The sequence below is a fragment of the Saimiri boliviensis genome, chromosome 1, assembly GCF_048565385.1.
Source record: "Saimiri boliviensis isolate mSaiBol1 chromosome 1, mSaiBol1.pri, whole genome shotgun sequence".
NCBI classification, from domain to species: domain Eukaryota; kingdom Metazoa; phylum Chordata; class Mammalia; order Primates; family Cebidae; genus Saimiri; species Saimiri boliviensis.
The window spans coordinates 138428740-138451190 of NC_133449.1; the positions used below are offsets into that span (position 1 = coordinate 138428740).

The 22451-nt window shown below is 40.9% G+C and overlaps 2 protein-coding genes across 6 annotated transcripts in view; one reads left to right on the forward strand and one right to left on the reverse strand.

The window, feature by feature from the left end:
* The window catches only part of ADAMTS18 (ADAM metallopeptidase with thrombospondin type 1 motif 18), a 97851-nt gene extending 96022 nt beyond the window's left edge, over window positions 1-1829 (forward strand). The window contains exon 20 of the mRNA XM_039477491.2: window positions 954-1829. Within this exon, the coding sequence (XP_039333425.1) occupies window positions 954-1069 (116 nt within the window). The 3' untranslated portion in view covers window positions 1070-1829. The remainder of the gene's footprint in view (window positions 1-953) is intronic.
* The window catches only part of SYCE1L (synaptonemal complex central element protein 1 like), a 103125-nt gene that overhangs the window by 30336 nt on the left and 50338 nt on the right, over window positions 1-22451 (reverse strand). The gene's annotated exons all lie outside the window — the stretch shown is intronic.

Genomic DNA, 22451 nt, shown 5'->3' on the forward strand with positions numbered 1-22451 from the left:
TTTAACAAAATCCCTAGGAGATTCCTGATGCACTGTATTTCCCTGGACACACAATTCAGTGGTGGCTCCCAGGCTGTCTAGGGAGGATCAGACATTGATCTTGGATTAGATATGCCTCTCTTTTTTTGAGATGGAATCTCGCTCTGTTGTCCAGGCTGGAGTGCAGTGGCACGACCTGGGCTCACTGCTACCTCCACCTCCTGGGTCCAAGCCATTCTCCTGCCTCAGCTTCCCGCGTAGCTGGGACTACAGGCACACGTCTGGCTACTTTTTTGTATTTTAGCATAGATGGGGTTTCACCGTGTTGCCCAGACTGGTCCTGAACTCCTGAGCTCAGGCAATCCACCCATCTCGGCCTCCCAAAGTGCTGGGATTACAGGCATGAGCTATCACACCAGGCCTACATAAGATTTTTTAAGAAAGAAAAATCATTTAATTTTGCTAATGGTCACAGCCCTTTCTTGGCATCTAAATCCTGCCCCATCTCACTCCCCTACCAAAGTCCCAGTGTGTAAATGTGTAATGGGAAGAATCACAAAGAGTCAAAAGGGAGGTGGGCCCAAGGTCTTTGTTCGGTAGCCCCTCAACTTAACAAAAAGAATAAGAGGGCCTGGTGCAGTGGCTCACGCCCATCAGCCCAGCACTTTGGGAAGCCAAGGCAAGCAGATGTCCTGAGGTCAGGAGTTCGAGACCAGCCTGGCCAACATGGTGAAACCCTATCTCGACTAAAAATAGAAAAACGGGCCAGGTGTGGTGGCACATGCCTGTAGTCCCAGTTACTCGAGAAGCTGAGACAGGAGATTTCCTTGAACAGTGGAGGCAGAGGGTTGCAGTGAGCTGAGACTGTGCCACTACACTCCAGCCTGGGCAATAGAACGAGACTCTGTCTCAAAAAAGAAAAGAAAAAGGATGAGCACGCTAGGCAACATGCTAAGTGTATTTTCTTATTTCAGAGGATCCATCCTGTGTAGATTTCTTCAGCTGGTGTCACCTAGTCCCTCAGCATGGTGTCTGCAACAACAAGTTTTACGGAAAACAATGCTGTAAGTCATGCACAAGGAAGAGCTGATGGATCCTGGTGTCCTCCCCAGTGCCTTAGGGCCAGGGGTTCGCCTTTCACCACCTGGGAGAGACCATCTGCCTTTGAAACCAGGAGCTGAGCACTGAGAACCATTTGTGAGCTGCGGCTGTGAAGGAGCCAGCTCTGAGGAACAGATAGGTTGCCACCAGGCTATTTCAACTGCCCGAAGCACATGGTACTCTGAAGCACTTGAAAATGGGAAGCGACGACAAATCTGACTTAAAAAGAATCTTTGATTTGCACTGTTATATGCAAGAAGTGGTGAATCACACTGAGATATGTCGATTTGGGGAGAGACTCCCTTTTGAACTTCAAAGTGTTCAATGGCAAAGAGATCTGTTTTTAAAAAGGTCCTTTTTGACTTCAGGTCAAAGACTGAGACTCAGAACAATCAAATCTGGATGGAATACCTTGCCTAACTGCTGCGTGGAGTTCACAGTTTGACTAACGCTGTGAACACTCAAGCCAGGAGTTCTATGAGAAGCCAAATGGTGCTCACAATTGTGCTTGCTGCTGGACTGGCAAGCTTCATGTTATGTTTATTTGGTGTGTGTGCGTGTTTATTATTTTGTTTAAACTATATTCTGTCTATAGAGAGTCTCTAAGACTAAAATTAACAACTTGAAAAGTATTCCAAGGAATATTATGAAAATAGGGCAACATGGACTATTTAAGATCTCCATGTAATTGAAATTCACGCAAGAAAACAACTCACAGAAAACATGCATATGGATGCCCTTCACACGTTTTCAACCTTGTAACTTTTGGTGCTTGCTGAATCAGTCCATGAAAAGCTGCAGCCCGCTCTTTGGGAATGAGACTTGGCAAGATACGCATTTCTGGTATTTACAAAAACTCTAGGAGAGGCATAGTGGCAAAATAGCAGTGTTGTGACGGAGAGGGAATCATCATTTATAATGCTCTGTACATAGGATCAGAGCTGCTTGGAAAATTAAAGGCCACTTGTGGCTTTTTCCTACCAACTGATATATTTCAGTTTACCCGAGGATTTAGTTAAGAGCAAAAAGAAAAGAGAAAAAGGAGGAAACAGTGGTAATAAAAATCCATCTGTCTTCTTGCTATGTTAATATTAATAAATCATAATATGCCAAGACCCTTTACTAAGAGCATTTTAGTCATCAGAAACCAGCTGTTAGTAGGTATTAATGAGTCTAAAATTGTTCTCAATTGAAAAAAACACCACACTATTTTGCCAAAACCCAAGTAATTATAAGACTGTGTCCTCCTGTAATTTTTTGAAAAGTGGTTATAAAGGGCATATTTACTTAATTCTACTTTATTCCTCAACTTCTTTGATGAATGTAACAACCCCATTTTACTTCTTTAAAAAGTCTCAATTCAAGCTGGATTACCCAGCTCAGCATAATCAACTAGACAGCGGTTTGGTAAATTTAGCAACATACTTTGTTCCCATTCTAATTAAAATCATGAGTTCTTGAATCCCAGAGGAATCGTGCTTAGGAACTTCTCTCTGTCTGCCTGGCGTCGCCGAAAGGAGTGGCCACTTTGTCAACAGGAAAACTGATAGTTCTGCACTACAACCCCCTTGCCTTCTGAAAACCAGCAAGTTATTTGTTTCTTTATATAATTATCATTTTATGTAAAAATTAATTTATTAATAGCCTATTACGTGTTCTCACTTGCTTCTCTAAGTAATATTAATTTTGAGAAAAAAATGTGGAATAAAACCATGGATTATAGAGAAAAGTCAAAATATATGTGTAATATTTAATTATTTTTTAAGTTTTATAATAAAGTATTCTGTTTATTGACACTTGTTAAGTTCTTGAATACATTAGTGACAATTTAACTGTATACATGTTAATCGGGACTCAGAGAATGGCTGGGTGGAGTGGTTCGTCTCTGTGATCCTAGCACTTTGGAAGGCCAAGGTGGGCAGAGCGCCTGAGTTCAGGAGTTTAAGACCAGCCTGGCCAACATGGTAAAACCCCATCTCCACTGAAAATACAAAAAAATTAGCCAGTACTGGTGGCGCATGGCTGTAGTCCCAAGTACTTGGGAGGCTGAGGCAGGAGAATCGCTTGAGCCTGGGAGGTTGAGGCTGCAGTGAACCGAGATTGCTCCATAGCATTCCCCTGCTGGGTAACAGAGTGAGACTCTGTCTCAACAACAACAAAAAATCTTAAAGAGTAACTTCACTGGGAAGAGGAAAGATAAGCTATTCACTTATTTATGATTTTTCTTGTTTGCCTATGAAGAAACCAAAGTATCAAACGCTAGGATGAAACAGATGACACACTTATCCTCTTTAGGACATACTATTTTGTTTTTCTGTAATTGTCATGCAAACATTGATTTGTGGAAATCATCTAAGATAAAGCTACCATAAATGTATTTTTCTATTTGAAAGTCTTTCTAGTAAAATATTTTTGTAAAAATGAGGGGGAAGGGAGGGAAGGATAGGTGGGAGAAGAGAGGAAAAGAAGAAAATGAAAAGTAATTGTTCTTGGCTTTTTGAAATTTTGAATCATTAAACCACTGGAGAATAAGAACTGGGCGAAGTCCAATTGATCTGCAAATACAGTATTTTCCACTGCATCTGTGATTACGTGTGTGTGTATCAATATATTCATATGCGTATCTTTAAAATACAGTTAAGAAAATTTTTATATAACTTACTGCAATCTACCAGACGAAAAAACGATTCAGGATGGAAAATGGAATAGATGCAGATAAAATAGGTGACAGAAAAACTAGAGTTTTGTCCTTGCCGCCCAGGCTTGAGTGCAATGGTATGATCTTGTCTCACTGCAACCTCTGCCTCCCAAGATCAAGCGATTCTCCTGCCTCAGCCTCCCAAGAAACTGGGATTACAGGCACCCACCACCATCCCCGGCTAATTTTGTGTGTTTTTAGTAGAGATGGGTTTTACCACGTTGGCCAGGCTGATCTCAAACTCCTGGCCTCAAGTGATTCACTCACCTTGGCCTCCTAAAGTACTGAGATTATAGGCATGAGTAACCATGCCTGGCAAAAAAAAAAAAAAAAAAAAAAAAAGATATCTTTATACTTTTTGGTAATAAGCAAACACATATTAGTGTTTAATGGATATCAGGTACTATGCTAAACCATTTATATAGGTTATCTCATTTAATCCTTAAAACAGCTCAGGTAGGAAGATACTATTATTCTTTGCTGGCAGGTGACGACTGGGATTCAGAAAGATTACATATTTAGCCCTGATACACAGTCATTGAGTGACAGGGTCAGGACTCAAACCCAAATCCACTGGGGTTCTCCTGTCCATGTGCAGCCTTACTCTGTGAGAGAGAATGAAAGAGAAGGACATGCAGGCCTTAGAACTCTACTCTTTTGGCCCCTGGGATATGTGTGAATGGAGTTTGACAGTAAGTGATTTAACAGTGATGAATTACGGGCGGAGCTTGGAATTTCAGATGGGGAACTGGGGTTGGGAAGTAATAAATTCTCACTTAGCTCGTCTTTTCAACAAAGTATACTTAAAGACTTTTTGTATATCTAAGTCTTTATTCCCTAATAATTGCTTTGCTCTGGGATGACAGCATTTCCTGGACAATAGCACCAGAGTATCTGGAGACTGCAACTCCAAGTCCAATAAGATGGAGGGAGAATGTGAGCGAGAATTCTCCTGGCACTGGGTTCATATGCTAACGGTAGAGAAAGATGCCATCGCACCAGCATGTATTAGGTAAGACATGGCTTACGAAATTTAGAGCACAGAACCCATTATTGCTAAATGTGTTGTGGAAAAGGTCATTTAATTATGTGCTATATGGTTTTAATCTTAGAAAATGTAAAAATATGCATAAGGATTCAATACTTTGTTTTACCTTATTTTTCCCCTAAAATCTTAATTCCTTAAATATATCTGTGGTCTCCACCGGTGCTAAGGGTTAACACCTGAGATGATTTTCATGCGTCTCCCCTGGATCTGGGTAACCAACACTTTCCTCCTCCTGAGAGGACTACAGGCTCCTGAGAGGTGACTCTCAAACACTGTCACTCAGTTACCATTACAGTGAGTATTCCCCATAAGCACATATCATCTCTACTAATTTTTAAAATCTATTTAAGTAAGACTATGATTTGCTGTAAAGAAAATATTTAGGCTGGATATGGTGGCGGTACCTGTAGGCCCAGTTGCTCGGTAGGCTGGGGCAGGAAAATTGCTTGAACCCTGGAGGCAGAGGTTGCAATGAACCCAGAATGCGCCATTGCATTCTAGCCCAGGGGACAGAATAAGACTCTCTCAAAAAAATAAATTATATAATTTATATAAAATGTATACATAATATATAATATATACATAATATGTATTTATATACATATATATCTGTATATAAAGCAACTGTTTATAACCCCTTTAAACATAGAATCAATAGAACATGGCATAAAAGGTAGCCCAAAAGCCAAATACATATGAACACTTAAACTGTTAATTTTACTTTAAAAATAAAATACAGTCACTATAATTGGTTTACAAAACTCATTTGAAAATAAACATTCCTCATAAGATTAAGTGACTTGTTCATAGCTTCTCAAGAATAGTTTAGTATCACTAAGTTTGGAATAAAGATGGGCTTTTATGTCAGTAAGATTAACTTGAATCCCAATTCACAATTGCACAGAGAGAAAAAATTTTGTCCATTGAATTGTATCTTTGCTGATGAAGCTCGACATTAACAAGTATGAGGTAGGTGAGGTTTGTTCATTAAGTTTTGTAGAGAAGGCTTCAAAAGCAATATCTACAGTGTGATTCTCTGAATATGCCCAGTTATTTGTTGGTTTCTGCAGTGGAATACTTCCACTCATCTACAACCACCATCTTGTTTGAGCATCATGAAGAGATGCTTGCTAAGTGTCCTAAGTGTTTCCTTAAACTATTTTTGTTGTTGTTGTTGAGTCAGAATCTTGCTCTGTCACTCAGGCTGGGGTGCAGTGGCACAGTCTTGCTTTACTGCAACCTCTGCCTCCCAGGCCCAAGCAATTCTCCTGCCTCAGCCTCCCAAGTAGCTGGGAATACAGGCGTGCACCACCATGACTAGCTAATTTTGTATTTTTAGTAGAGACGGGGTTTTGCCATGTTGGCCAGGCTGGTCTCAAACTCCTGGTCTCAAGCGATCTGCCCGCCTGGGCCTCTGAAAGTGCTGGTATTACAAGCACGAATCACTGTGGCCAGCCTCCTTAAACTATGTTAATGAGGGACACAGCTCAGTTTATAATAAGGTCGTTCAATAACAAAAAGTAATTTTTATAATTGTTGGTAGATTGAATGAACAAATTAGGTTCGAAAATTGTTGCCAACACTAACTGGGATTAAAAAGAGACACCAATGTCTAGGAAAAGGAGATCCTGCACGTCGCTTCCTCCCACCCCTGTTTCTTTCCACCTCTGTTCTTTTCTTCCTCCCACAGCCTTGGCCTCCTCACTTCGGCTACCTCTGCCCTATACAGGTTAGGAGATCGCCTGACATCGTCTCATGCTGCGCTGCAATGACCATACCACGTGTCAGAAAATGCTATTCTAGATCAAAGCATGTGGTCTTCCTCAACCCCCGCTCCTGAGGGCAAACAGACTTTTTAAAAGTGGTGTGCACTGCAAGGAGAGGTCCATTAACAGTCACAGCCCTTGGGGAGATGGTCTTTGAAGGTGAACCAGAACGAGGGGCTGTTCCTGCTGGAGACGAGGCCCACGCCCAGATCCCTCATTGTCTCCTCCTATCCCTTCTTCCATGTGGCTGGACTACAGGAAGGAGTGGGCAGTGCCCCCTTGGCAGAAGGCCTAGCTCTACTGTTCTTCATTGTGCCCCTCAGTTTCTGCAGACTCTCCATATTCCGGCAGCTGAGAGTCTCCTCTTCCTTAGGAAAAGGGTCTTCTCTACCCTGTCTCCATGCCTTTTGAGAGCCAAGCTGGTTGTAGAGTAAGATACCGGACAACAGTTTCTAAATAACTAGCTCCATCACAATCACCTAAGGTCGTTTTATACAAAAACTTTCCAGGTTCCTGTCAAGAAACAGAATTCAATAAGCCTCAGGGTGAGGCCTGGGAATTTATGTTTTAAAAGGCATTCAAGTTTTTCTGAAGAACAGCTAGGTTTGGAACCACTGGTCAAAGGCCAAAAAAATAAAATAGGAAGTGCTTGGATGTGTCTTCTTAGACAAAGCAGTGACTGTGGTTGCATGCCATCTCGTGCAGCTGTGCAGTGGTTGGGCCAAATTCAGCCAGTACTAAAGTGACCCTTTGCCTGTCTCATATTCGGCATGTACGTTTCACCTGGAAACTACCGGTTGGCCAAGACAAGAATTCACAGGCAGATGGCCGGGCACGGTGGCTCAAGCCTGTAATCCCAGCACTTTGGGAGGCCGAGGCGGGTGGATCATGAGGTCAAGAGATCGAGACCATACTGGTCAACATGGTGAAATCCCGTCTCTACTAAAAATACAAAAAATTAGCTGGGCATGGTGGTACGTGCCTGTAATCCCAGCTACTCAGGAGGCTGAGGCAGGAATATTGCCTGAACCCAGGAGGCGGAGGTTGCGGTGAGCCGAGATCGCGCCATTGCACTCCAGCCTGGGTAACAAGAGTGAAACTCCGTCTCAAAAAAAAAAAAAAAAAAAAGAATTCACAGACCCCATGTGCTGGCAATCTTAGTTTCTTCTCATTCTCAGGCAAGCCAGGAGCCCGCATTCAGGTTGGAGGATGGGGAGCAGAAGAATTGAAAACAATTGGCCATTTTTCTCAGTCAAGCACTCACATGCAAGAGCTAGAATACTGTGCCTTTTAAAAAAAACAATTAAAAAAAAATAGAAAAAGCTGAAGAAATACCCATTGGAACATGCCTTTTGCAAGTTACTCCCAGGGCTGCTTGTGTGACTGTTTATGGAGAAACCCCGCAGTCAAGGCAGAATGACAGCTGAGGTCCTATTTCCTGCTTCGTCATTAGGTGCCAAGAGGTGAATTAATCATTCTTTAATGGATGGTGCCAACTGTCAACATCCTTATAAACTGCCAGATACGCATGGGTTACCTTGACTAAATGAAATAACTTCAGCTTCTGTACAACAAAAAACATTACACAGGGAAGAGCCACTAGAATGATGGTTTTTGGCCAAGCTAAACAAGTTAGTTTCATTGTTGCTGCTTTTCTGGGCCTCTGATTTCTGTTTAATGGCTAATTTTATTAATTCACAGTTTTTGTATTTTTTTACGACTGTTTCCAGATATTTACATATTAACATGTTGTTTATTTTTATATCCACATAGTCTGAAACCAGTAAAGAGATAATTGCTATTGTATTCAGCAAATTTCTTTGTTATGATGCCCATATTGTCTAGGGCTTTTATTACTCACAGCAAGGTCTGCTGAGAAGATAGACATTTCACATGTTCTTAAGAGGCTCTATTTCTCTTGATGCTAAAAGTTCCTCTGACATGCAGAGTCACCCTTTTATAATTTGGTCTGCTTCAACAAATATTTTTCTTGCATTTTTGCTAAATAAAATGCATTTATTCTTTTAACAACTATACACTGAGTAACAACTGCAGTGTGAACTCCAAGCATGGAGAAATAGCTTGCTCTTGACCCAAAGGGACTTTACTTAAAAATACAGAAGGCAATGTTACAAGGTCATATAGTCCTAATATTAAAAACAAACAAACAAAAATCCCTCATTTTTACATTGATCCTGGTTAGCATTTGAAAATCCTTGATCTGTTGTTGGGAATATCATTTAGACACATCAGGATCCTGCAAACGTGTTTTTAACCTCTCCCAAATAATAGTATCACAAAATTACGGCATTAAGCAGAAAGGAGTCCCACTTGAAAATTAATTGATATAAATTAAGAACTGGAAGAGAATTTAGAGCTCATTTACCTCCCTCATTTCACAGGTATAGAAATTGAGACCCAAACATTTTAGAGCCTTTCCTAAAATTCACCCAGTGATTTAACAGTTAAGTCAAGTAAGGGACAATTTTTAGCTAAGCCTACATGTTGCTGTGTTATAAAATATTTATTGTTTTTTTGCCTGACAGGTAAACATTTTTATTGAGTTTAAAGGCAAGTTTGATGAGTAGTGAGTTTCAAATAAAAACTTAATAAACATTTCTTCCTTCATCTATGTGATATTATCTGAAGTTCCCTTCCCCACAAAATTGCTCTGGTACCATAAAAAACACAAGAATATTGTCATCCTCCCTCTGTGTAGGGAAAAAGTGACATTATCAAAATACCAACTTTTAAAACTATCTGACCCATTCCCTTTCCTAAAGTTGAGTATCTTCAGGGAAGTGAACTACTGCTTTGCCTTGACCCATGAATTAAGCATAACATTGAATGCTGCCAACTTGATACTACAACCGTTAGACTAGACACTCAATGAGTGAATTCTACGGAATCTAAGTTATATCTCAGTAAAACTGTTTAAATAAAAAGAATATGCTTGCAGTGAGGACAATCAATGCTCACACCTGTTGTTGTAGTGATGTCACTGACAGGGTCCTCGCAGGAGCAAGCCTGTTTCTGCTGGACTAGAGTTGAAGATTCTGAACTCAGGTTGCCACCGGTATTACACCTGACTCATTCAAACTACTTTTAACAGTTTGGCAGGAGCAGCAACGTCTGTATTTGCAGTCACCTCCATCCCAAGAGGGAAAAATATCCATGATAAGGTTAGGGATAGAGAGGGCAGAAGGTAGGAAAAACTAATTTGGTATTATTTTCTTCTTTCCATCCCACTGGTTAATAGGAAAAATATCGGGAGGAAGGAATTGTGGACACACTGTTCTTGAGTATCTTGTGGATTTTATGAAATATTTTTTAAAATCTGCTTTAAGAATCATCTGTTGAAGTTTTAATGTTTTGCTTATTTTCAGAAATTTTTCCTAGGACCTATCTGGTAAACCAAGATTAATAATGTATTCAGATGTTAGAGTTCCCAAAGACTAGCAACAGAAGTGGGCAGAAGAGAAAGAAACAATGATGATATGATGATGATATTAATAACTGACATTAATGCACATCTACTATGAGCAAGGCATATGCTTTGTATTTTCCACGTGTTAATCTGAATTATCCGCATCTTGTCTCATAATGATTAACTCTCCTAATTATGCATATGAACCAAGGCTCACAGACATTTCATACTATGGCCCTGGATTCATGAGAGCCTGTTATATCCTATTTGTGACACCATGAATGAACCTAGGAGAGACTGTGCTAAGTGAAATGAGCCAGACACAGAAAGGTGAATACTGCATGTTCTCACTTGAAGCAGAAGAATCACTTGAGAGGCAGAGGCTGTGATGAGCCAAGATCGAGCCACTGCACTCCAGCCTGGGCAAAAAGAGTGAAACTCTACCATATGTTTATATGATTTATTTATATATAATATAGATACAATATGTATATAATATATATGTATCTAAATTACTCAGATACATAGAAACAAAGAGCAAAATGTTGGGGTGAGGGACAGGAGGAAATGGGGAGATGTTCATTGAAGTGTCCAAAGTTTCAGCTACGAGAGGAATCAGTTCTGGAGATCTAGCATACAACATGATGATCAAGTCTGTAGTTTATAATGCTATAGACTTGACATTTGCTAAGAGGGCAGATGTTAAATATTTCTACCCCATAAAAGAAACAAAAGAGGGAAGGAGAGGGGAAAATGGAGGAAAGAAGAAATAAAAGGAACAAGGAAAGAAAGGTTACGGGTGATTGGTATGTTATTAACTTGATTGTGCTGATCATTTCACAATGTGTACCTATGTCAAAACATCAAGTCATACATGTTAAATATATACAATTCCTATTTGTCAATGATACCTCAATAAAGCTGAGAAAGAAAGAATTTTATGGTTCTGAAGCTTTGCAGGAAATTACAATAAGCAGGTTGATTCATGGATGAGATTTTGTGAGACCCTGGATCATCCAACCTCAGCTGCCAACCTCCTGGCATGGGTGCATGGCTGAGGTCCTCAAAGGACTGAGAGCTGGCAGCCTGGGGAGTGGTCCACTGCCAACTCTTTCCTCTCTGCAGAGTGGGAAGAAGCCAGTTCCTGTGAGACCCTGAATAAAAGCCTGAATGGGTGGGCACTTTTAATATCTTTTCCAGTGTCACAATCTTGCCAGCAGAGTTTCTAACTGAACTGCAGCCAGCCTCAGTCAGGGAACAGGAAACAGCCTGTGGCTGGGGCCAAAGTACTTGTTCTCCATCCACATGTAGTCACCCAGGTAGAGAGGTCTTAGCTGGAGGTCAGCCTGTAATTCTCAAAGGATCAATTGTTTCCACCCGTCTCCCCTCTCCAAGGTCCGGAAGACAGGACACAGGACTTCAGGCAAGATTAACGTGCTGCTTTACTACATCGTGTCTCTGGAAGGCACACTTTGAGTATTGTTTGCTAGCACAAAGAGTCTTTCAGAGTCACCTTGTCAAGGACTGCTTTTCGGAAGATTATATTTGAGAGTTAGGTGTCTCAGTATCAACAGGATGAAGTGGCAGGGAGATTTAGCAGTGATCTAGATAATCTTATCAACTCAGATAATTCAGACTTTGGTTTTACAGCCTTCAAATGCAGTAGCCACATAGTCATCAGCTAGTTTAATTCCTTTCCACAGAAAAAAAAAAAAAAGGCTGACACTTACTAAGCCCCAATTATGGGCCAGATACTCTCCTAGGCACTTTATCTGCATTCTTTCCTTTAATTCTCTTATCCAATCCTATATTAACATTTCCCCCGCTCTTAAACAGAAAGAAACTGAATTTCAGTAAAGGTAATTAATGCACCTAAAATCACACAGAAAATAAATGATGTCATGAGGTTTAGAATTGGTCTGTTTCAGACAAAAGTCTTTCTACTTGTAAGTAGAAGCAGCCAACTTTTAAAATAACAAGCCAATAGTAAGATCTATTTAGATACTGCTCTGTGGCTTCTTACTGTTTGGTGGTAGAAGCTTCCTGCAAAGCTACACCTAAGCAGATAAAATATGGGGGCAGCGGGGAGAACCCTGCCTAAAAATTCTGTCAAGTAAATATATGCAGAAATATTGTTAAGTCAGATGTGAAAAACTAAATCACAAAGGGGTAAGGTTTTTTTTTTCTTCTCTCTTTTCTTCTTGTTTCTTTCTTATTTATGGCTTTATCTTGAGGGCAGGTTATACAAACAGCATAGCATTGGGGTGGGGGCTAGAATCCTGATAGAATTTCTGGATGAAAGAACTAGGCAAAGAAACCCCAAACATCATGTCAGGTTCCCAGATAAGAAGAGAAGTATTCACCTAAATGAGAGATGTAAAAAAAGGGCATTGCCTAATTCTCAGTATGAACTTCATATTAAACTCTGACCTGGAGAACACCACACATGTGTGGGAAAGACTCAAAGCTTCACAGCAAAGGCTTAAATAATTAAACCGAAATTTGAACTAATAACCACAGTAAATGAAACAAAGCTTATGCATTGGGTCTTATCTAATGGATTATCCTCTTTAGAGGAATGTAACAGAACCCAGCTCCTTCACATCATAACACTATGTCCAAGATCCAAGCCAAAATTATTCAACAAAAAACTGATGAATATGAACCATTTCTATGGGAAGAGGATCAACATATGCCAACCCCAAAATGACCCAGATGTTGGGAGAATCCATGTGTTTAAAGTTACATCAGAACTTTAGAGCAGGTGATACAGCTACCCTTGATAATGACAAGAATCACTCAAAATGAAAAGAAGGATATAAATATTATCAGATAAATATAAAATATAAAAAATGAAAATATTAGAATTAAAAAATATAATATTAACAAAAATTTACTGCCTAAGCTTAATGAAATAATAGATATGATAAAGAAACAGTGAACTTGAAGATAGATTAATGGAACATATTCAATCTGTAGAGGGAAAGAAATGATTTTTCAAAAAACAAACGATAATGATGGGCTAAGGACCTCCAAAAATCTCTTATTCCATACAAGCAATGAAGTGGGAGGGGCCAAGATGGACTATTAGAAGCAGCTGCAGGCTGTGGCTCGCTCCAGGAAGAAAATGTAGAATGAATTCTCCACCTTCAACTGAGGTATCCAGGTTCTCACACTGGGACTGACTGGGCAGTTGGTGCCACCCACAGAGAGTGAGGAAAAGTAGGGTGGGGCAGCAGCCCACCTGGGAGTGCCATCCGCCCAGGGGAGATCTCCCTCCTCCAGCCAAAGGAGGCGGTGAGTGAATGTGACTCCCTGCCTGGGAAGCTACGTGTTTCCCATGGATCTTTGCAACTCTTGGATCAGGATATCCCCTCGTAAGCCCATGCCACCAAGGCCTTGGGTCCCAAGCACAGAGCTGTGCAGACTGCTGGAGCAGACAGAGGAATTGTTTTGGATACTCCGGCACTGCAACTTCTGCTGAGGCAGGAAGGCATCTGAAGCCAGGGAGCCAAGCAGCATCCCTCAACAAGCTCTGTTCCCACAGAACCTTACCAGCTCAGACTCACTGACTTGGAATCACTGGCTGGCCAGAGGCAGCAGGCTGGAGACTGCCTAAGACGACCGATGTCCAGGGAGAGGGGTGGCTGCCATCTCTGCAGTTCTTCAACGGTATTCCCCTGCCAGTGCCAAGGAGACTGAGCTTTTGGAGGAATTCCCCACAGCGCAGCACAGTGGCTGTGGCAGATCATGGCCAGACTGCTTCTTTAAGTGGAACCCTGATCCATCCCTTATCACCAGGTGGGGCATCCCCACAGGAATTTCAGCAACTCCATCCAGGGGCTTACCGACAGATCTTTGATGTCCCTGGGATAGAGCCTCTGAAGTTTACATTCAGGACTAGGAAATGCCCCCCCTTTTTTTTTTAAACATATCCCATTTAGATGGGATTCCTCTCTTCTTATCTGGGAGCCCGATAGGATGTTTGGGGTTCCTTTCCCTAGTTCTTTCATCCAGAAGTTCTATCAGGGTTTTGTGGGGAGGCGTGATGCAGTTTCCATGGTTCAGCGTATTAACTTTTTCCTGCCAGCTGGCTCTTGAGAATCTGGACAGCACTAAGTACCAGCTCTGCTAAGGGGCAGTAAGACTGCTTCTTTAAGTGGGTCCTTGATCTCATTCCTCCTGTCTGGGGGAGACTTCCCAACAAGGGTCGCCAGATACCGCATAGGGGAGCATTCCAGGCGGCATCAGCCAGCATCAGGTAAAGCGTCCTCTGGGAAGCTTTCCCAACCTAACAAGACAGGCCAACACTCAAACTCAGCAAATTCAGGGAGAAAACCAACCCCAAAACACATAATCATCAGATTCTCTAAGGTTGAAATTAAAGAAAAAATGTTAACAGCAGCCAGAAAGAAAGGCCAGATGACCTACAAAGGATATATTATCAGAGAAATATAAAATACAAAAAATGAAAATATTAGAATTAAAAAATATTAACAAAAATGTAGACTATTAGACTAACATTAGACTAACATCAGAACTCTCAGCAGAAACCCTACAAGCCAGAAGAGACTGGGGACAGAGCTCCCAGAGGAGGGAGCAGGTGGCCATCTTTGCTGTTTTGCAGCCTCCATTGGTGATCCTGCCAGGTGTGGGAGGGACCCAGGTGAACAGGTCTGAAGTGGACTCCCAGCAAAGCTCAGGAGCTCTGCCGAAGAGGGGCCGGAATGTGAAAAGGAAAACAAAACAACAACAACAAAACATCATTAACAACAACAAACCCACAGAAAACAAACTATTTCCATAAACTAGAAAATCTGGACGAAACTGATAAATTCCTGGACACATACACCCTCCCAAGACTGAACTAGGAAGAAACTGAAATCCCCGAATAAACCAATAATGAGTTCTGAAAGTAAGACAGGAATAAATAGCCTACTAACCAAAACAGCCTAGTGCCAGACAAATTTACAGTTGAATTCTACCAGAGGTACAAAGGGGAGGTAGTACCATTTCTTCTGAAACTATTTCAAACAATTGAAAAGAAGGGATTCCTCCCTAATTCATTTTATGAGGCCCCGCGTCATCCTGATACCACAACCTGGCAGAGATACAACAACAAAAAAGAGAACTTTAGGCCAATATGGACACTGATGTAAAAATCCTCAATAAAATACTGGCAAACCAAATCCAGTAGCACATCAAAAAGCTTATCCACCATAATCAAGTCAGCTTTATCCCTGGGATGCAAGGCTGGTTCAACACACTCAAATCAATCAATGAAATTCATCCCATAAACATAACTAAAGACAAAAACCAATGATCAATAGATGCAGAAAAGGCTTCTGATAAAATTCAACCTCCCTTAATCTTAAAAACTCTCAACAAGCTAGATATCAAAAAAATATAACTCAAAATAGTAAGAGCCACTCAGGACAAACCCATAGCCAATATCATACTGAATGGGCAAAAGATGGAAGCATTCCCTTTGAAAACCGGCACAAGACAGGATGCCCTCTCTCACCACTCCTATTCAACACGGTATTGGAAGTTCTGGCCAGGGCAATCGGGCAAGGCAAAGAAATAAGGGATATTAAAATAGGAACAGAGAAAGTCAAATTGTCTCTGTTTGTAGACGACATGATCCCATATGTAGAAAACCTTATTGTCTCAGTCCAAAAGCTTCTTAAGCTGATAAGCAACTTCATCGAAGTCTCACGATACAAAATCAATGTGCCAAAATCACAAGCATTCCTATACGCTGACGGACAAGCAGGGAGCCAAATCATGAATGAATGAACAACTCACAACTGCTATAAAGAGAATAAAATACCTAGGATTATAGCTCACAAGAGAAGTAAAGGACCTCTTCAAGGAGAATTATTGCTCAAGGAAGTGAGAGAGGACACAGATAGAAACATTCTATGCTCATGGATAAGGAGAATCAATATCGTGAAAATGGCTATCCATCTAATAGCAGTTTAACATCTAAAATATATAAGGAACGATAAAAACTGAATAGCGAAAAATCAAGTAACATGATTTTAAAATGGGCAAATGACCTGAATAGACATTACTCAAAAGGTGACAGACAAATGGCCAACAGACATATGAACAACACACTCAACAGTACTAACCATTAGGGAAATGCAAATTAAAACCACAATGAGCTGTCAACTCACACCTGTTAGAATGGCTATTACCAAAAAAGCTCAAAGAGGTAACGATGTGGAGAAAACAGAACTGTTGCATACCGTTGGTGGGCATGTAAATTAGTACAGTCAATATAACAAACTATAGAGTAGTTCTTCAAAAAACTAAAAATAGAATTATCACGTAGTCCAGCAATCCGACTTGTGGGTATATATCCGAAGAAATTAAAATCAGTATGTTGAAGAGACACCTGCAGCATTATTCACAATGAGCCAAAACCTGGAATCAACCTAAGTATCCATTGACGGTTGGTATTCACAAGAAAATACGGTCTTATACACAGTGGAATATTATTCAGCCTTTAAAAGAAGGAAATTCTGTCCTTTGTGGCAACATGAATAAACTTGGAGGAGATTCTACTAAGTTCAATAAGAGATACAGAAAGACAAAACCCGCATGGTCTCACGTATATGCAGAATCTAAAACCGTTGAAGTCTGAAGCAGAGAATAGAAGAGTAGTCACCAGAGACTGGGGGAAGGAGGGATGGAGAGATGGTTCAGGGTTCAAAGTTTCAGTTAGACAGGAGAAATAAGGTGTTTTCAAATCTATTGCAGAGTATGTTAACTGTAGCTGATAACCAGGTAGAGTGCAAAATTGCCAAGGAGATTTTAAATGTTCTTATTACAAAAACGGCAAGTATTTGCGGTGATAGATGCTTACTGACTTGATAGAATCATTACACATTATACCCACGTTATCATTACATCACTTTGTAACCCACAAATATATATCACTTACTGTATGATAAAAGGAATAAATTACTGACACATGCTATAACATATATCATTTTTAAAACATTTTGCAAAGTGAAAGAAGCGACCTATCATTTCAGTCCAATAAAATGTCAAAAATATGGAAACCTATAAACTCGAAGTAGATTAGTGGTTTCTTAGGCATACGAAGAGCCTAGGGGTCATGGGGGTGATAAAGTGTGCAGAGTTTCTTAATGGGTAATGACATGTTCTAAAATTGACTTTGATGATGGTTGTCAATATATCAGAATCATAGAATTCTGCACTGTAAATGGGTGAATTGTGTTTAAAAAAGGGGGGGTCTCTAGAGATCACTAGAACAGGGGTTTTTATCTAGGGGTGAACCTTAGAATCACTTGAAAATCTTCTAAAATACATGTTCCTAGACCCATGTAGATTTTCTACACTTGATCTTAGCCAAAAGGCTGAAAAATGATCCAATGTAGATTTTCTAAATACAAGTATCTGAGAGGGATGTCAGAGTTTTTGTGTCCTTTAAGCATACAAAGGTAATTCTGGTATGCAGCCAGGAGAGAGAACCCTGGCCGCACCTGAATGCCATTCAACCCAAGTTGCCTGGCTAGCCTAAGAAAAGGCGGACACTAGAACCCGGTTTTCCATGACTTCCAGTCCCATGGCTTTCCAGGGACTATACTGTCTCTCAAAAATCCTAAATTCAGTCCAATTCTCAACAAGTAATGGACCCCAGTGTTTTGTTGTCTGAAAATCTTGGATGTCTGAGGGACATTACTCAAAGAAAAAGATCTCAAGGTTTACTGTCTCAGTGGGGAAGAGCAGCTCAGGCTTGTAAACCCGACACTTGGGAAGGCCAAGGTAAGAGGACAGCTTGAGGGCAGGAGTTTGAAACCTGCCTGGTCACCATAGTGAGATCCCACCTCTACAAAAGAGAAATTTAAAAAAATAGATGAGCATTATGATATGCACCTGTAGTCACAGCTACTTGGGAGACCGAGGCAGAGGATGCTTCAGCCTAAGAGTTCAAGGCTACAAGTGAGCCAGGATCATACCACCACTCCAGCCTGAGCAGAGTGACACCTTATCTCAGAAAACAGAAACAAAAATGATCATCTCTACTTTCTGAACTGAGTAGACATATTTAAGTATAGTAATTAGCAGGTGCATAACCCTGGTACAGTGGAAAGAAGACCACATTGGAAGCCAGAAAACCTGGAGTTCAGACCTTGCACTCATTCTCTGTGAATCTCACTCATTCTCATGCCCTCTTTGAGCCATGGATATCATTAGTTTGTGCTTCTCAACTCCAAATGTATATTATAACAACCTAGAAATAATGTAAAACATATGCCCATGCCTCACCTCCAGAGATTCCGAAACCTCTGATTTGGGATAGAGCTGTCAATTCCCCAGGTTAATTCCAATATTCGGCAAGACTGAGAACCGTTGTTTTGGTCCCAACAACGGAGATGAGTCATTTAAGGGCTCTTCCAAGCCCTTGAATCTTCGATAATTCTATGGTTTCCATTCTCACTGCAAGTCTTAGAATGACTTCAGCCTATTGTGTAAGTAGTCTTAAAGGGCAACAGCCAAAGCGATTATTTATCAGCACTGGGTGGCTTCAGCAAGCAAAGATTGAAAACATCTGTGCTGACTATGAGTCCCTGCAGTGACCTGGGACACAATGAGAATGGGTGGAAGTGGTCTTCAGGGACCTTGTTGACAAACTCAAATGAAACCTTTTAGATGTCACTGTTGCTATGCTAGCAGCAAATGCCCTACCTACACGCTGGTGGTGAATTTGGGGCGATGGGGCTGTTTGCAGTAAAGTTATCTTAATCTACAGATAGCTCATTTTTCTTCTCCTCAACCAAGAACATCTGAAAGCTCATGCTGATACTGACAACTGCTGACAATGAGAAGTACTTGGACCAGTTTCAGACGATGATGGTCATAGAGAAATAAGACTGGGGCCTTAAGTGAGCCCTGATCTACACAGAGGAAAAAAATACAGCTTCAATTCAAGGTTGAATTTTTTCAAGTTATTTTTCTCACTTTGTCCCCTTTCCAATTCCCTCCATTTCTCACTCCTAGTTTCGTTATTTTGAGATGGAGTCTCACTCTGTCACCCAGGCTGGAGCGCAGTGGCACGATCTCGGCTCACCGCAACCGCCGCCTCCCGGGTTCAAGAAATTCTCCTGCCTCAGCCTCCCGAGTAGCTGCAACTACAGGTGCCCACCACCATACCTGGATAATTTTTGTCCTTTTAGTAGAGACAGGTTTTCACCATGTTGGCCAGGCTGGTCTCAAACTCCTGACCTCAGGTTTCCAACTGCCTTGGCCTCCCCAAAGTGCTGGGATTACAGGCATGAACCACTGCGCCCAGCCTCACTTATAGAATATTGATCTTCAGCCCTCAGCAAAGTCTTTGCCACTGCATTTAGTTTTCCTTCTCCAGGGGATATACGCCCCTCTCTGGGAGTTAGGATCTTGCATGGGAGAATAGAAAACACTGGAGTTCAGCAACTAATGAGGCTTCATCCAAGGGTCCCCCCCCCCCCCGCCGCCTTTTTTCTTAAGAGCTCGTATCTACGTATACCTGGTACCAAATGCCTGAGTCTTCTTTTAGCGTTTTGAAGTTCATAGATGCTTTCCTAAATCACTTTTGGCCCATTTAAGACATTCACTCTATATTGTTCTTCAAGAACGACTTGAGTGGTGAGATTAGAGATTTAAGATTATTAAGGTGACCGAAAAAAAAAAATTCTCAAGTGATTTAATTTTCTTTTTTTTATCAAGGTTAATTAATTCTCTTGTCTAATTTCTGCCATGAATAATATGAGGCCTCGGTTAAGATGAGGCCTCGGTTTTTCCCATTTGCAAAGCACTAAATTTGGACACCATAATTTCCAGTGCTTTTCACTGTTATATAGTTGCAATTTCCATCTCATCCCAAGTTTCCCTACAAAAAGTTGTTTCCTAGTAAAAGTATACTTAGTTTAGGGTTTAATTAAAAAAAAAAACAAACAATATATGATGCTTTTTACTCTATTTTAGGTGCTGTTTTGTACTTTGTATTTTGTGAGTATTGATTTGGGCCCCTGAAACAAAGTTACGGATGAGAAAAATGAAATTAACTCATTAAAATATTCCTTAAATACCTGTTATTTGCCAAAACTTAGTATTAAAAACACTAGATAAGATACGGCCCTCTCTCGGTAGAGGAACAGACTGTACTGTATAAAAAAATTTCATCTTTTTGCAAGAGTATGTACAAAATGCTATAGAAAAGCAAAAAGAAAATGATTAGTTCTGTTTATAGATTCCGAGAAGACTCCACAGAGTTGGTTGCATTTGAGATGATGGACAGGAGATTTCTTGGTAGAAAAGAGGCAAGAACAATCAAGGCACAGGAGCAGCATGTTCCAAGTCACAGACATCACAACTGGCTTCCAAAAACTCCCCCAGTGATCTGTCTCCTGGTATTCATGCCTTCGTGTAAATTCCCTCTCATGCTGAAAAAAGCTGACCTATGTAACTTAGAAAGTATTGCTGACATAATTGTGATTTTCAAGGCTAATCTGCGACCAACACTGGGCTTTGGCCTTGCTCCCTCTTGGACTGTAGACCCTGCAGGAAGCCAGTAACCACGTTGTGATGGAAGAAGCCTCCATGAAGAAGAACTGAGGCTTCCTGACAAACACAGGCTATGTGGGAAAGCCTTCCAGAAAGATTCCAGAGCCCAGCCAAGCCTTCACGTAACTACAGCCCTACCTCCCATCTTTCTTGCAGCCTGATGAGAGACCCCCCCAAGGCAGAACCACACAGTTAACCATTTCTGACTTTCCATGTAATAATAAATGCATAATGTCATCAGCCACTATGTTGTGGGTTAATTCGTTACACAGCAATAAATAGCTAATATAGGTGGCTTCTAAGTTTCTGTCATGCTCTAACATAAGAAGGGGGATGAAAAGGAGTGGGGTCTAAAGGGAAAGAAGAAGATCATATTGGAAAGGTTTTGTAGTCAGAGTGAGTCACGGAGAAATATATATTTAAAAAAGCTATTGTTGATTTTGGCAATTAAGTGACAGAATCATACTTATGAGTGAGAAAAGAAATGCCTTGAAGTGAGAGCATAATCTGAAAAAAGGTGTTGGCAAATATGGAATTAGGAATAAATTCTAATATATTTTTTTTTCTCTTAGACTCTTTGTGCCCACCTTTACTGGAGGTCAGCCTTAAAAGTTTCAAGGCAATTTACAGATTCCCACATCCTCTTCTCTATAGGACCCTCATCCACAGCCTGCTTGAGTGATTGCTTTCTTCCCTCTGCTTCAGGAGCTCCAGGATGGGGAGTTCACCACCAGTTGACCCAGTCACCAACATGTTCATTTCTAGAGCTCTATTACTCCCTATAATTAGAATAGGATACCAGACTGGATTTTAGGCTTGTCTTTTCCACCAAAGAAGTGGTGATTCTGGCACTAGAATTTGTAAGATCAGTGCATACGAGGAGGAAGTTGGTAATGTTGGTGCTGCCACTAGTCTTGTTCTTTGGAGACGAGCATCATCTTCCTCTTTATTATATCTGTAATAATAGGATTATTCTGAGCTCAATCTCAAGAGATACTCATTAGCTCTAGGCTCGGGTCTGAGAAATTCAGTGACTGAGACTACTTTTACCACCATTTCTAAATCTGACTTTATAAAATTGAGTACTATATGGCCAGGTGTGGTGGCTCATGCCTGTAATTCCAGCCTGTTGGGAGGCAGAGGTGGGTCAGCTGAGGTCAGTAGTTCGAGACCAGTCTGGCCAACATGGTGAAACCCCATCTCTACTAAAAATTCAAAAAGTAGCCAGGCAGGGTGGCAGGTGCCTGCAATCCCAGATACTCAGGTGGCTGAGGCATGGGAATCACTTGAACTTGGGAGGCAGAGGTTGCAGTGAGCCAAGATCATACCACTGCACTCTATCCTGGGTGACAGAGCAAGACTCTGTCTCAAAAAAAAAAAAAGAAGAAAAAGAAAAAATTGAGCACTATATTCATCTTAACTCATCTCAGTCTCCTTCTACATGACTTTTTTTTTTTACTTTCAACTTTTAAAAAGATACGACAGAACACTGGATTGAAAGAAGAGGTTCTGTATTGATGTGTAGTTTTCTGAATACTCCAGAGAATTCATATGGTGCCAGATCCTGTGCCATTCCACCCTGAGAGCCCTCAAGGAGCCATCAATGGAGGACATTGAAAGGGTGAAGTCCCAGGACGTCTACGATGAAGATGAGGTCATGGCTAATCAAGACTTGGCTTAGACCAGGTCCTGGTGGAGGAAGCAGAAGCAGCAATCCAGCTTGTATTAATGCCTCGCCTCTCCAGCCTAGGGTTACAAAACTTGGCAACCATGAGAGCCTGTTAAGTGATTTGGAGGTCAATACAGTTGCTTAATCAGTGGGTTCAATCATCTGGGGTTTTAATAACTTTTAAT